The sequence below is a fragment of the Amblyomma maculatum genome, chromosome 1, assembly GCF_055883805.1.
Source record: "Amblyomma maculatum isolate TAMU_Amacu chromosome 1, ASM5588380v1, whole genome shotgun sequence".
In the NCBI taxonomy this organism is placed as follows: domain Eukaryota; kingdom Metazoa; phylum Arthropoda; class Arachnida; order Ixodida; family Ixodidae; genus Amblyomma; species Amblyomma maculatum.
The window spans coordinates 183,141,702-183,158,156 of NC_139344.1; the positions used below are offsets into that span (position 1 = coordinate 183,141,702).

Here is a 16,455-nt window from a genome sequence, read left to right on the forward strand (position 1 = left end):
CTCAAGCATCAATGCAACAAGAAAAAATGTAAAGATAGCATGATAATTTCTACCAAATGTACAAGCCCACCTCTTCATAAGTAGAGCTTGGAATTTCAGAAAATATAAGCTGTCCTGCCTTCCTGATGAGCCAAGGTGTGCCTGCCACCTCATAGCACCTGAAAAAATAATAAAAACGCACATAACCAAATTTATAATAACTTAGCACCTGAAAAAATAATAAAAATGCACATAACCAAGTTTATAATAACTAGCAAATTTCTTTAAACAGGCAACCGTTTCTCCTTCAAGGGATCAACCAATAGCCAAAAAAACTAGGTGGAAATGAGATGTTTCCTCATACTGTAAGAATTGAATAGTTATATACCCATATATATGAGGTGTGACAAAAAAAAACGAGACTGGTCCGATAAATTAGTGTACTTACAGAATCAGTTCTCCGTGACATTATCACCTTCAAAGTAATCGCCTTCAGCATTCACACACTTCCTCATTCAGTGCTGCCATTGCTGGTAACAGTTCTGAAACGAGGTTTTTGGAAGGCCCTTCAGGAGATTCTCCATTTTTGCCTGAACCTCTTCAACTGAGGTAAAATGGGTTCCCTTTAAGCAAAATTTAACTTTAGGAAATAAAAAAAAGCCGCATGGAACCAAATCAGGTGAATAAGGAGGATGTTCCATCACAGTAATATTTTTGTCGGTCAAAAACTGCTTGACAGATAGGGCCGTGTGAGCGGGTGCATTGTCCTGATGTAACAGCCATCCATCACTCCACAACTGTGATCTTTTTTCCCTAACTTTTTTTCACGAAGTCTTTTTAGTGCTGAATAGAGGAGGTGTGTGGGATAACGTCAGCAAAACAGTTGTTGCAAACACTTTTTTTTCAAGCTACACACCTAGTCTCGTTTCTTTTGTGTCACACCTCGTATGTATATGTATAATATATATATATATACCAGGTGCCTAAACCAACTTGAGCAAAGGGTTAAAAAATAAAATATGCGAGGTGGGCCAGGGAAATCATTTGCATACAACTGCATACTGCTACTTTGCATACCACAGGAAATTTTTATTCTCAAATTACTTAAATAGGTAATTATGTTAATTTTTCTAATTTACTAAATAATGACTTAAGACCATAAATGGGAACTGGAAAGTTGGAGAGCACCTTCAGAAACTCCCATTCCATTTATTGCGATAAAGTGTCACATGTAACTTTTTTTTCAAGCTCAAAAGAAAGCCTGTGAAATACAAATAAAATCACGTGACTAGCGCATTCGCGCGCAACGACTGTGGTACTCTCAGTGGTGGTTTGACTGAACAAAATCAGCAGTGGCCGTGTCTCTTCAGCCCCTTTATAGGGGCAGGCCAATTTGCTTGCGGTAGTTTCTTCGCCCGCGTCAGACAGCCGGCGCAGGTGACGGTGCAAGTAGCAGCGAGCGCTGTGAGCAGTCGCCACAGAGATTCTAACAAGACCTTTGCATTACCTTCTCTCCCATCAGCGAACGTCATGACAAGCGGATGAGCGATAAAGGATCAGCTACTGAACCTGAGCCACTGAGGCATGGGTAAAGGGGCGAGACAACATCATGTGACTAGACTTAGATTCACGCTCACACCTTCATTTGGTGGCACTTTATCGCCATCCGCCTGTTGTGACGTAGCTGCTGGGGTGTGCAGGCCTGGTCAAGATCTCGGTGGTGACGGCTAGAGCGAGCTTGCTCTAGCCATCGTCAACATGTCAGCCTGCCGCTGAAACGGGACCTTCGAGTGACTGCCGCAGCTGACTTCGTTCGCTCAAATCACAAATGAGAGCACCAGAATCGTGGCGCTCAAATGCTCTAGTCACGTGATTCTACTTGTATTTCGCGAGCTTTCTTTTGAGCTTGGAAAAATCTCAATTAATGGAATGGGGGTTTCTATAGATGCTCTCCGTTTAAAGTCAATATTTAGTAAATTAGAAAAATTAACATAATTACCTAATTAGGTAAGTGTAGAACAAAAAATTGCCTGTGGTGCGCAAGCCAGTTGGCAGCTGTATGAAACTGGTTTTCCTGGTCTGCCTGAAATGCTTTATTTTTGAACCCTTGGTTCAAGTTAGCTTGGACACCCCATATATGGGTGTGTTCAGATAAGAACGGTAATAGAGGTGAAATGATCATTTTTGTTTTCTATGAAATCTTTACATGTGGTGGGCAAATGTCTTGATACAGAGAAACGAGCCTTAGATTTGCAAGTAAAGCAGCAGTTTACTCGGAAAGAAAATCACATATCACTAGAGGTGCCATCTAAAAAAATTGTAAGTTTGGAGCCCTGCTGCTCCCGAACTAAACTTTTGCCATGGATTATTTTTACTGAATAAATTTATGAAACTTTTACTTTTAGGAGAGTTATTTATTCCATATTGTTCTTGCTGCACTTGTTTTATTTAAAAAATCACAAACAAAAATCACAAAAATCCAAAGCATTTCCAGTGCTTACAATGTTGTTTTCTTCTTGTTGGCAGGGTTGATGATAGCTTACCTAAAGTATAATAAATTGCTGTTTCTTGCCATGTCATAAAAAAACGCAAGTGACTGTTTAGCTTTTACTCTATCCTGTATTTTTTTATTTTTCAGTGCAGTAGTATTCTATGCAGCTTTTCATTACGACTTCGTTATGATGAAAATTAATAATGCGCTTTTGAAAATTATATTCCTATAGTGCACTTACATACCATCATAAGCATAATAAGCATAAGCAGAATCATAGAAGTTGTATAAAAAAGTGCGCAGAAATTTAATCCTTGTCGTTTCATTCCTCTTCTTGGACCACGAAGGCGGCCACAACTCGGCAAGAGGAGGAGATCAACAACCGCACACGCGCATGTAAACACAAGCTCAAATGCAGCGCAAAGCAGACGACGCAGCTGCGCTGTGCGGAGGTTTTTCCAGTGTCTCCACGAAGGACGCTGGCGCACAAATCAACGCAGTGTCCCTCAAACCAACGCAGTGTCTTTCCTATTAACCATACCCATTTTCAGAATCCTGAGAGCTCGCACGACCGGCTACCTTCGCCTCTCACAACACACACTCTTCGAACATTCTGGCACAGTGGAGTGTCCCGCTGGATGTGCACTACAAATGCGGACCAAGTCACCAACCAAGGAAAGAGTGTATGTATGTGTGTGTGGGAGGGGGGGAACTAGAGTGGCCAGTAAGCCGCTGGCATCATGGGCTCCTAACAGAGAGGTTCAGTTGAAATTCGAGAGTGTATCGATAATTCAGAAGGCTTAGCAGGTATCCACAACTATTTCTGTGCTTCCGTAATAAAGTGATGTATTTTAGACAACCTCATCAAGTAATCATACGGGAGTGTTCAGATATGAAATGTAAACGAGGTCTCATGAGCATTTTTTTGTTTTCAATTAAATATTTATCTGTGGTAGGTAAACGTCTTCACACAAAGGAACGGACTTAGTTTTGCAAGATACGACATAGTTTTCTGGAAAAAAACAACAACAATCGTATATCACTAGAGGTGGAAAACACCGTTTTTGCCATTTCAAAAGGTTGGCACTTTGGAGAACTGCTGCTTCTGCACTAAGAACTTCTCATATATTATTTTTTACTCACTAAATTTATGCAACCTTTACTTTTAGAAAAGCTATTAGAAACCCATTTTGTTGTTGCAGTTGATTTAGTAAAAAAAATTCGCTAGCTTTGTTTCAGGAGCAGCGCGCTGCAAAAATGTTCATTTTCAACTTTACATACTTGCATGATGCTTAAGTTGTTTGCATTAAAAGTTTTTCTGTTTATTATGTGGGTTACAGTTATGTTTCGAAGCCGCTGTCCAAGCTGTAACCCGCCATGCTCGTCCAGAGAGGAGACTGTCTGTTCAACTGCTGGCCTTCGAAAGGATTCTCCTCTCACCCGCCGTGCTAGGTTGCACTGATCGGCGGTCTGTTGAGGTGTGCCTGCTAGGCACCTTGAAGAACTACTCGGAGTCGAATGAGGTTACAGCATGTTTGTTGCAACTCGTCTCTTCCCTTCCAAAATCACTCCTGACACTTCGTTAAATAGGCCCGCTAAATAAAGGCCACAACGCTAAGCCAATAGGGACTGAGAAAACTCTCTGGGCGGGGCCAATAGGCTCTAGCTTAGTTCCTCCTCACACCTGTCATGCTGTACGCACAAATTCACGTCTGCACATTCCATAGTGTTCAAATCCGCGGCCTTGGTCACGTGCACCCGTGCCAAACAGTCCCGAGTCCCGTGGGAATGAGCTTTGTGGCATCCGCTGCTCCTTTACACAAGAGCCTAGCACACACACAAACACATCCACACACCGCAGATGATCTCTGAACCTGCGGTCGGGAATACTGCTGCTTGCCTTGTCGACCTGGAAACATCCGGAGTCGTCTTACAGGAGGCGTTGTGTCGACGACTTGAAATCCGCGCCAGCCAGGCATTCCGCGATCCGGGGCCATGGGAAACAAACGAAAAGGCACGCACTGCACGCTGGCTCTTAAGTGCACACAACACCGCAGCTGTGCTCTCGACGAGCAGGCGCCAGTCCAGAAGCCGGAGGTGTGGTAAGTCGCTTTGATGAGCACAACAGTTGCGTTCTTAATTTCAAACAAGCTTTGGAGCTCTAGATTGCTAGGTGTGTCCTCCACAATGCATTCAAATTGTCAAAAATTTGACAGCAGCAAAAAAGAGAACTTTGATACCAGCGAAAAAAAAAAAAAGAAAGAAAGGAAAAACGTCTTCGATTTTAATTAACATCTGTCTCAAGAATTCTCATTACATCAGAAATATTACTGACTAAAAAAGTGTTGCATTATATTGTTTAAAATTTTAAAAATAAATGTAAAATTCACCGCTTGTCTTGAAAATTGCCAATATTGAGCCATACATTCTGGCACGACTCGATAAAGTGTTGCCACGTAAACTTTTTATCCATATTATCCAGGTCTTCTTTTATTTCTGGAAGAATTCGAAGCTCTAATGTTGTCCGTTCTCCACATTTTTTTACTTCCCTTAAGGAGTAAGCGTCAAAACTGATTTATTATTTGTTGGATTTAGCTACAGTTTATTTTATGCAATATCCAAAGCCTTCTCAATGCCTATAAAGTCGTTTTATGCTTGTTGGCAGGGTTGAAAATTGCTTAAATAGAACAAACTCGCTATTTCTGGCAATGTCATGGCAGAATGCAAGTGACAGTTGAACTGTTTCTCTATCTCCCATGAAATTGCCAGAAATAGCGAGTTTGTTCTATTTAAGCAATCTTCAACCCTGCTAATGTAAGTGACAGTTGAACTGTTTCTCTATCGAGATGAAGAAGAAGTGTCTTCCTGATAAGGTGGCTTCATCGTTCCTCTGAAAATTCTTGCCGTCCTTGTAAGCACCTGTCCTGTCTCCAGAGAAGTGGATCCTCTACTTCCGAGGAAGCTCCAGACGTCCTCTCGGCGTCAGGTTGAGAGACCTCCAATGCATGCTAACCATGCATTATTGCAGCTCAGGTCGGCACGGAGGCTAGGCCTAGTGCTGCCACTGCCACGCTAGCAGAGGTAGCTTCGCCAGAGTTGCTCGCTGCAACTCCTGCCCTGCCGTCGACACCTCAACCTGACCATCGGCCTCGGGTCCAGCTTGGTGCTCCCGGTTCTTCAGCCTTCCCAAAATGCACAACAGCCCGTAAGTGAACTGTTCTCTGGGCGGAGCACGGCTATGGCCACCCAGTTAACACGCGGAGATGGACATCCAACAGTGTGACATGAGGAGACGTGCTCTCCAATGGACTTATCAGCACCACCATACGGGTGAACGAGCACCCGTGCCCCTCACAAGCGTCCTTCGGAAGATAATCAACCGAATTTGTCCTCGGTAAGTGGTGGCTATCAAGGAAAGCGCTCCTGTTTAACTATCGAAAACCAGGTTGCACCTACACCGGGATCAACATCTTATAAAGTGGCGATTAAATCTCTAGCCAACAAAAGCCTGACCGATATACCAAACAGAATCATCCAGGCCAACTTGGACGCGTGTCTCAGAACCAGAGGTTTTCGGGGCTTCACAGCAAGGAAAACGTCAAACACTATAGCTATGTGGCTCCCGACACTTACTGCGGTGAAATGTATCCAAACGCTTTGTATTTCAGTCGAAAGTGAGATCTCAGTGCCTGTGCAAGTGTATCTAGTTGAAGGCTCCGACTTGCAGCGTTGAGTCATTTACAACGTCAACATAAACGAAGATCAAACCACCCTTCAACGCGAGCTGTACTGCCCAACGCACCGAGTCAAACAGGGCCGACACATAGGAAAGGGGCGTTCCTGCATGATCATCTTGCAAGGCCCTCCGACACTCCCAGCCTGTCTGTACTACTATGGCTGCATATTAAGGCCGCGGCCGTATAAACCGAGTGTGGTTTACTGTTACAATTGTTTCCAGGCACAGCACATGCGCAAATCTTGCCCTTTTGCTACTGCCGATCAAGGTGCGTCTGAAGGAAAAGTTCCGTACCGATGCGGCCTCTGCAAATCGGACGACCACGAGATAACATCTTCAAGTTCTCCGACAAAGCAAAAGGCAACGCAGAAGGCTCGTCTTCGAAACGCTAAGCATTGGCCAATAGAAGACATGACACCAGTGCAGACATCCAATCGCTTTGCAGCTCTCCAGTGGGATGATGACGAGTGGCCAGAGCTTCCTGAGCCCGCTTCGAATGCACCTCCAGCTAAGACAAAGTCTAACCACGGCCGCTCAATGCAGGCGCACTTGGTGCGGCCCGTCGCGTCGCGCCTCAATGGCTGGGGAAGCGCGTATTGGGAGAAGTTACAGTTTCCGCCGTCATTCTCCACGGGGGCGCCACCACTCCAGGACAAAGCGCCGCCGGCACGCCGGGCACGGACGAGCAGACGACGCGGAAGGAGCGCGCTGGCTGGGTTGGCCACTCCAGGACAAAGCGCCGCCGGCACGCCGGGCACGGACGAGCAGACGACGCGGAAGGAGCGCGCTGGCTGGGTTGGCGCGCGTTATCGTTTTGACTGCTCAGCATAACCGCGTGGTTCTGATAGTTCTGCATGCGTGTCATCGGTGCCTGTGTCGACAGCGTCCTAAGCGTATGCAGCACCATGCCAGGCAACTGCTGTGTGCCTCTGTGCACCACGAAAGCAAGAAAAGATCGGTTACCATGAGTTCCCGTGCGATTCACAACGTCGAGCAGCATGGCCGAAAAACATATCTCGGGAGGGCTAGGATGGAAAAGGAAGCCGGTGGAACCCGAGTGACAAGTCACTGGTATACTCACTGCACTTCACAGATGACGATTACAGGAAGAACATAAAACTGAAGATCCTGTTTCCTTCAGCTGTCCCCTCCGTGTTCCCGAACTGCCCACATTACAAGTTAAGTTACTCACGCGGGCTCATGTTGAGCCAAACAACCTCGTAAAAATTAATGTGCGCAGGTCAATAGCTTTATTTTCCCCACTTGTTATAGCTACACTTAATTTCCTCCTGGACAACCTTCCATGTCATCCTGAAGCATGTGTGTTTCAAGATAGCTGCGCCACGATCACTTTTATGACGATGATATCAAAATGGTATGCCTTGCAAAACATCGCATAAGTGAAGCCATGGAGACACCGAGAGGAGACGCTCTATTTGTCAGACGACGAGCAACTCTCTTGGTTTGAGTTGGACTTTGCCATATCGAAGACATTCAGGTCCAAGGAGGCACGTCGAAGCAAAGGCTAACCAAACAAACATACGAAGCGACAATCATGACAACCAAATCCACAGTAGCGCAAATTAAGGACCTTCTTGATCACATCAAGTATCTTACAATAATGTCCTCTGCGTGCCTTACTAGTGCACTGCATTTACCCGAATCTTATTTTCAGCCTCCGATACGCCCTAAAGCAGGCTCTGAAAGTGAATCTATAGTATCGCTTTTTAGCAGCCTAAGGCAATTCAAAGGCGGGAATAACAAAGTTGACGCAAGGGCTGCAGTTTTCACCTCTGAGAAAATACTGAAGGTACCACTAGCAAAAAAAAAAAAAAAAAAAAAAGAATATATCGACTGAGATTATACACATTTTGCCATGCTTTGTGCAGGTTGGCATCTTGCAAACATCAGTCTGAAAATGCACCTATCAACAATAGGCAGCTATAAAACTTGCCATTCGTAATTATGAAAGTACCTTGCCAACTGCCATATCACGTCTGCTGCGAGAGAGTTTTCGAGTCGGCTTGGATTCATTCATGTGTGGTGTGAACCAGCAGCTGACATAGAGTTAGCACCGATTGCATTCTTGGCTGGTTACCTTGCACGTCCATTTGAAGAGAAAGTATACGAATAGTTTTACAGAATCTCATGAAACATTTTAATTTATTCTGGTGCCTGCCCGAGTTTTCATTATTTATATATTACCGAAGTTTAAATAACTTCCAGTGCTTACTTTAGAGTGTCAATAATTTTATTTTATTAGCCCCTATCCATTTATTAACTTTGTGCCTTGCAATTCCTGCAAAACCCTGGACTTATCAAAATTCTTGATGATGGACGCCTAAGGTATCCGAAAATCACCATGCACCTTTGTTAGCAAGGTGATGAAGTGCCCGCAGGTCATAGGAAGCAGCAAGCTATGCCACATGTTAGTTTCATCCCTTCTTCCCTATTTTGTGCAATTTCCGGAGTTGATTTGCGAGAGAGAAGACCGCAGTCACACTAAGGACCTAACCAAACTAATGCGACCACTGCTGACCAACTGGACAGGCAACATCAATTAGACAGTGGAAAAAATCACGCTTGCACGTAAACCTTTTTCGAGAAAAGTTCTTCGCTTGTAAAATAAGCTTGCGTGTCTTCTCTGCATCACGTGGCTTCATAATCAAACGAGAAAAAAATTACCCGAGCCTGCGGGCGTGTCGTTGAACTGGCTGTCTTGTGTTGTTTCTTTAGCAACAGCTTGTGTTAGCCAGTATGTTTAGGTGATGGTACCCACTTGAATATTATTTCCAGTGAAAAGGGAGGAACAGGCTGAACAATAATAATGTTGAACGCTACGTTCTGAATAGTAAGTTTCCAGAAAAGTGCACGCTGAATAAATGGCCCCAGATCATGTCCCGATTTAAAGATTGCAATATCTAATACGTTATTACAGTGGCTGAAACGCAACTAAATGGGTGCGCACTCAGCGAAGCACACGACTGCCTCGTTCTCGTTGTAAACGGAAGACCACGAATGACTTGGAAAAGCCTATTGATGATGACTTGCCTCTATCACCTTATCAATAGCAAACTTGCCCATAGCATCACATAATGTGTGAAACGCCGCTCATAATCCTAAATTGAGCAAGCGCCGACCACGCGGACGCCGAAACGAAAGCACAGCCACGGCCGCTGCGCGCAGCTCTCCGCCCGGACTCGTCCCGGAGCGGTGGCGATGAGAACTAGGCGCAATACGGCTCTTCTGGGCGACCCGACGGGCCGCACCCAAGTGCGCCTCCATTGAGCGGCCGTGGTCTAACGATATGGTGCTCAAAAAACGCCATCGACAACAGCCAATACAGCAGCGTACTCATCTACCAGACGACGATATGGCTGTAGTGGATGAGCAAATCAATAGTCTCTTGGCAGAGGTCTCTAAGCTCCGACAACACTGTGAAATGCTTGCTTGACGTCGGCAAGCTGCAGAAGTAACCGCCACATTTAGTAATTGCCCACCACCGCCGCCTTCATCCCGCGCAACAGGGCCATTTCTGCCTCTTCCCAGTGTACCACAACGCCTAATGATAACTCTGCAACATCGCTGCTCCACTATATGATCAACCAGTTGTCCAACCTGACATCTGTGATATTGCAGCGCTTGGACTAGCACACGAAAATGGCGAAATCCAGTCGTCCTGGTGTACTACAGTGGAACTGTAGAGGCACTTCCACGAAGGTGGCCAAGCTCAAGACCCGACCGCAATTTAACAAGCTTCGGGTGTGGGCTATGTTACTTCAGGAAACGAATGCCTTGCCATCAATTCCGGGCTTCATCGGCTACGTGTCTCCTTCAATGACCGACCGTCGCGTGCAGACTGCTTCTCCCCTGGGAAAGGCGGCGGTATATGTTGAAACGCGTATTCCTCATGTGCACCTTTCTCTCAAAACCTGGCGCACATCTTACCAAGAGGTAGTAGCAGTTGCTGCGAAATTTCTGAAAGGAGCCGTAGTTCTTGTTTCATATTACGTTCAACCAGCTGGAGGCGCCTCTTCCCGTATTAATCTTGGCTGGTTAATAAGTGTTCGTCGGCAATACCCCGGGTGTCCAATTTTAGTCGGAGAAGACTAACACCCGTCACCCGGATTGGGGATATCCGACTGCAAGCCCTCGTGGTAGGCGTGTGCGGGACGCCTTCACTGATGCCGTTTGTTCTGCTTAATCACCCTGGGACAGCAACACGGCCTGTGCGTCACATATGTAGTGCTGCCTATGCTCCAGACTTGACGTGGTGGTTGGGCACGGGAACTCCCTCATGGCACATGGAGCCAGACGGCTAGGGAAGTGATCACCACCCTATCATCATCGGTCTCCATCCCTCCCGTCTCCGCCCTTTACGCCTTCAGCTGCAAATCTTAAATTGGCAGGTATCCCAGCAGACGCACGGAAACTACCATCTGCTGCCGACGCAGATGGAATTGCGAGCCCCTTTTCTATGTCTGAGCTGCTGGCTGCAATTGATGATGCGAAACGGAAAACAGCGCCCGGCCTGGACAAAATTCAGTATGAGGTTTACAAGAACCTCAGTACTGCTGCACTTCCTCAACTACAAGACCAGATAAAGAAGGCGTGGCTTGATGGTGTCGTAGCCGAGAGCTGGAAAACCGCTGTCGTGATCCCTATTCCCAAACCTGGGAAGCCTCCAACAGACCTCGCCAACTTGAGACCAATCTCCTTAAAACGCATCGCAAGCTTGCAGAGAAAATGCTAGCCACATGGCTTTCTTGGTGGCTTGAGCAGCACGGTTTTTATCACCCTGCTCAAATGGGATTTCGTCCATACATAGGTACAGAGGACGGGTTGGCTGTCTTGGCATCAGCAGTTCTATCATCTACCCGCAGTCGCAATGTACGTTCCATATTAGCAATGAACGTTGAAAAGGCATGTGACAACATCAGTCATGCTGCAATCCTGAATGCCATTGACATGCTTCATCTCCCTCCGAGAGTACGCACTTTTGTCGCATCATTTTTGAACGAAAGAAAATTTGCAATACGCCTCAGTGGTGACAGAGTTGGTTCATTCGTTTCACTACGTGGAGTGTCCCAGGGATCAATATCGTCTCCAACGTTGTTCAATATTACTTTCATCCCATTGGCGTGGCGCTACATGATATCCCTGAAATCAAGTTTTTGCGATACGCAGATGATATCACGGCATGAAGCACTCACCATGATCTTCTCACTCTAGAAGCCGGCCTTCAGTCAGCATTAGACGTAACCTCTGATTAAGCATCCTCCATTGGCCTTCAACTTTCTGTGTGTAAGACTTCATACACGTCAGTCGCCAACTGCTGGGGACGCCGTAAACTTATCTCAAATCCAATTCGTCTCTCTCTATCAGGCACCCCAATACAAGAAAGTTCGTGCCTGAAAACTCTGGGCTTAACGATTCACCAATCAGGATCAGCGACTGCTTGGCTTTCTCAGGCAAAAAAAGCAAGCACTTCAAACTATGAATTTAATAAGACGAATTGCACCTAAAACGGGTGGTGCTGGCTCGTCTGTTGCACGCCAGTTAGTGAGGGCGGTTCTGCAGCCACGTATTGTTTATCAGGCCCAGTTCCAGCATCTTACAAGAGCACAATGAGATCGCCTTGAAGCCGTAAATCGAGAAGCTATGAAGACCATAACACGCCTTTCACGACTCACACCGGTCGTAGCGTTACAGGAGAATGCGCAGCTCAACCCCATCGATGAACTGGTGCAGCAGCGCCGTGATGCTCGCAGACTCAAGGCCATTTTGTCACATTCCACGCAAGCATTGAGGGCGTATGCAACGTCACACATTATTCTTCAACCACGTGCGCCAGTTCTCCCTACCTGAAAATTTGTTCAGTTATGAGACAACAAGCCAACTGATATCCGCAGAACCAACGTCTGCCAACTCGGCATCGTTGCTTTGTCAGAAATTTGAAGAGCAAGATACTCACCTGCCTCAAGATTCCATAGTAGTGTACGTGGATGGAAGCCTGCAAGGCTGTGAAGCCAAAACGGCAATCTACTGTCCACGGAGACCTAGCCTGAATCAGACCACTACGTTTCAGCTTTCGGAATCGCATCTTTCTGCGCTGAGCTCGTGGCAGTTCAGGAGGCCCTCAGCTCCGCGGCTTCCATAACCATGCTCCCCACAGCCCACGTTGTCATCCGCACTGACGCACTTCATGCAGTACGTCTGCTCCAACGTGTCAGCCGCTTCCCTAAAATTTGCCAACACATCGACCAGCTTGCGCCGCACATCCCACAGTCAATACGCATTGAGTGGGTCCCACAGGATCTGCTGCCTTCCCAAAGTCAAGCTTATATAGCAACCCGCCTCGTGAACCAAGACGCATCAATCCCACGGCTCCTCGAAGTGGACGACGCTACCCTCCTTTTGTCAAGAAAGGAGCACCTCTGGCGCTGCACACGTGCACTTATCCCTCCGTGTGCGATATCCCTTCCCCGCGGTCTCACCCGTGCAGAGGAGGTTGCGCTTAGGAGGATCCGGGTCGGTGTTGCCCTTACACCAGCTGTAACTAGGACGTGGTCATACTTCCAACACTTATATTCTCGCACAGGATGCCCGATCTGTAAAAACGAAGATGTCAAGGCCGACATCCACCACTTGCTGTGGGACTGCCCAGCACTCAAACCAACACGAATCCGGCACCTGAGCATAGCTGACCTTTAAGCAACCAATCCTGCCTCATATGTCACTTGGACGCAGGGACATCATCGCTCACTTCTGGACTTTATAAAATCAGCCAACCTTTTTCCGCTCATACCCTACTGATGCCCTGAGGCAATAAATATCGACTAAAAAAAAAAAAAAAAAAGTTTATCGTGTATATTTTTTACTGAGAGGTACAATGGCATTTAATCTAGTTATTTATAGTATTTAATTGTCAGTTATTAAAAATTAACAATACTCTTGAAGGCTATTTCTCTAATATGCACAAGAGTACAATCATAAGCAAAGCCCATTACAGCATGATAGTTTTAGTGAAATTTTATATTTATTTATGGAAGCAGCATGAATAAGCAGAGATGACGAGTATCTTGTTGATAGAGTTATCTAGCTCAGAGAAAATGCGAGCCAACACAAAGCGAACCCGCCCTCCACCTAAACTGCAGGTTACGCTTTGCAGGTTAGGTGGACGGTGGGTTCGCTCCGTGCTGGCTTGCCTTCTTTCTGGGATGCAAAGCTCTGTCGACAAGAATACTCGTCACCTGCACTCCATTTGTGCTGCTTCCATAAATCAATATTTAATTCTAGCAAAACTATCATGCTGCGAAGCTTTTTGTTCATGACTGTACTTAGGAGCCCATTAGAAAAATCAGCTTCAAAAACGTAGCATTCTTATTTTTTTCATAACCGAGAAATGAAATAATATTAAGAACTGGATTGAATATCACTGCAGCCCGTAATAAAAGATTACAGCACAGAGAAAAAGTCTGAAAGTCATTTTTGTTCCTCCATGAAATTGCAAGAAAAAACTAATTTATTCCATTTTAAGCTATCATTAACCCTGTCAACAAGCAGAAAACAACTTTATGAGCATTTAGATGGCTTTGTATATTGCATAAGATAAACTGTAGCTAAATCCAACAAGTAATAAATCAAGTTGCTTTAGGACGTTGAAGTCCACAAACCAACCAACCTTAAGGGAAGCCATAAGTACTTCTATAGATTAAAAACATGCATTCAATTTTATATTATTTCTATAATTTTAATACTTAGGATTGTTTTCAGGAGATTTCAAATCAAGTTGAGGTAGTTTTTTAAATTCGAATCAAAGTTGGCAATTTCATATATATCTTTTTTTAATTTTGGCCAACTTAAAAGAAATATGGAGAAGGAATGGACAACTCTACAGCTTCAAATTATTCCAGAAATAAAAAACAAGGATTGGACAATATTGACACACCGCTGCCCATCTTCTAGTGCCACCAAGTGGCCGAATGTCTTGGCGCGTGGCTGAGCGTCGTCCTCGTCTGTCTCGGGCTTCGCTTGATTAAAAAAAGGCAGCTCAGTTGTTCTTCTGTTTGCTACGTGTGTTGGTGACATTTGGTGGAGGTGCTGGGTGAGATCCCATGTACATTGCCCCCGAAGACGTGACGCTGCCCATCGAAGCACAGACGCCACTCCCGTCCATAAAGCGAGCCGTCGCCTCCGAGGCCTACAACCTGAGTTAGAACCACTGACCACACCGCTGCGAGCCATGACATCTACGATGGGCAGCCAGACAAGTCAGCATTAAAGCAACGCCCCACCGTACGTCCTTCTTGCACCTCGATCACCGCCAACATTCCACGGTGACCGGTTCGAGGGTGTCGAAGACTGGTTGGCCACTTTTGACCGTGTGGCCGCATTCAACCAATGGGACGATGAGCGGAAGCTAATGAATGTGTACTTCGCGCTGCAAGACTCGGCCAAGACGTGGTTTGAGAACTACGAGACGTCCTTTGTCAACTGGGCCGTCTTTCGCCGTGAGTTGCTCACAACGTTCAGCTCGAGTATGCACAAAGAAAACGCAGAGATAGCAATCCGTTCGAGGTCTCAGCAGTCAAATGAGTGTGTGGCCATGTTTGTCGAGGACATGACGCGACTTTCAATCGGGCCGAGACTACCATGCCCGAGGCAACGAAAGTATGGCACCTCATGCGCGGGGTGAAGGAACAGTTGTTCACTGGCCTCATTCGTGACCCTCCAAGAACTGTCACAGATTTCGCGAGAGAAGCTACGAGCATAGAACATTCACTGCAGGAACGCTGTACCCAATACGGCCGTCAGGCAAGCGTAGCGGCCACACCCTACTGCGCGTCCGTGCCAGCAGCTAGGGACGAGGCATTGTGGGAGCTTGTGAGGAGCATTGTTCACGAAGAACTGCAGGACCTCCACTTGAATGCACCACCTCCAGTGAATTATTCTACCGGCGACGTCATTCGTGATGAAATCCGGCAAGCGGTGCAGCCACCACCAGCACCGCAACCAGAGCCATGCATTATGACGTATAGTGACGTCCTATGTCGACCTGCCCCCGAGCCACATTCATTCCGCCCCGTTGCCGGACCACCGCCTCGCTACCTGCGCCCCGTTGAGCAGCAACAAGACCTGCGCCCCATCGAGCCGCAGCAAGACCAGCGTCCCGCCATCAGCACGGCACACTTGTGGCGCACACCCAACAGACGGCCGCTCTGTTATCACTGCGGCGAGCCTGGCCACATTCTACGCAATTGCCTATACCGGAGAATGGGCTTAAAGGTCCACGGAAACGGCCCCCAAGAAACCACTGATAAACGTGTTCAGTGTGTAGAACACATCCTTTTGAGCATGAACGCAAAGTATAACTCCTTGGAACAAAGCCAGCGATTTATTAATTTTTAAAAACAGCGTTTTTTGAAATTCGCAGGCAGAGAGAATGTCGCTTGGCGGTGTCGCATGAAACTATTTCCTAGTCCCGTGACGTCACGGGTCGGTTGACTGGCAAGGCTTGCTAGAAGCTGCCATTCGCTGCGGTCAGTGCAACCATGACGTCACGGACACACTTCCGGTAGCTGCGAAAGTCGTCTGCTCGTGCGCTGCTCGAACTCTGTGCGGGCTGTTACACAGCTCGCCGCACTTATCGGTTAGGTGGCCATTCCCACTAAGTGCAACAACCGAAGCGACGCAGGGATCGGCAGAACGAAGCTGCATTTACAAATATCTTACTTATATAACGTGGTTTCAGGAGTATTGGAGTGTCGTCCGACGAGGCGTCAACAGCACGGTCAAGCACCGCACGATGGCAGCACCTCCTCGACCGCCGTAAACACCGCCGCTGTGGCCCCTCCTCCCGCATACCGTTCGCGAACGACACGGCGGATCGTTAGCACCGATGTCCGAAATAAAGCGTGCTAAAATTTGTTGGCGTCTGGAATACTGAGCCGAATATCAAGTATGAAGCCTTCATGAGGATCCCTGACCAGCAGCAAATTGCTGGTAAGAGCGATAGCCATGATACAAGCTAGTTTCTGCTCAAGCCAGCTGCCGCTGGTGCATTTCGGCTGATCCGATCTGCTCGTACTAGCTCTGCGATTAATGCGTCGGCAGAGTTAATCCTATAATTATTTTACTATGGCAGGATAGGAATCACTATAAGGCAGTTTCATAAGTAGACGATTTACGACAGCGTTGATCATGTTCCAAAGCGTTGACCGCCGCGGCTTCGAAGAGAAACAATTTA

The 16,455-nt window shown here is 46.6% G+C and overlaps 1 protein-coding gene across 1 annotated transcript in view; it reads right to left on the minus strand.

Moving 5' to 3' along the window:
• LOC146205075 (regulator of microtubule dynamics protein 1-like) overlaps window positions 1-16,455 on the minus strand; it is a 112,492-nt gene that overhangs the window by 60,863 nt on the left and 35,174 nt on the right. The window contains exons 5-6 of the mRNA XM_084589761.1: window positions 4,371-4,424; window positions 71-158 (exon numbers count right to left, since the gene is read on the minus strand). Coding sequence (XP_084445887.1) covers window positions 71-158; window positions 4,371-4,424 — 142 coding nt within the window. The remainder of the gene's footprint in view (window positions 1-70; window positions 159-4,370; window positions 4,425-16,455) is intronic.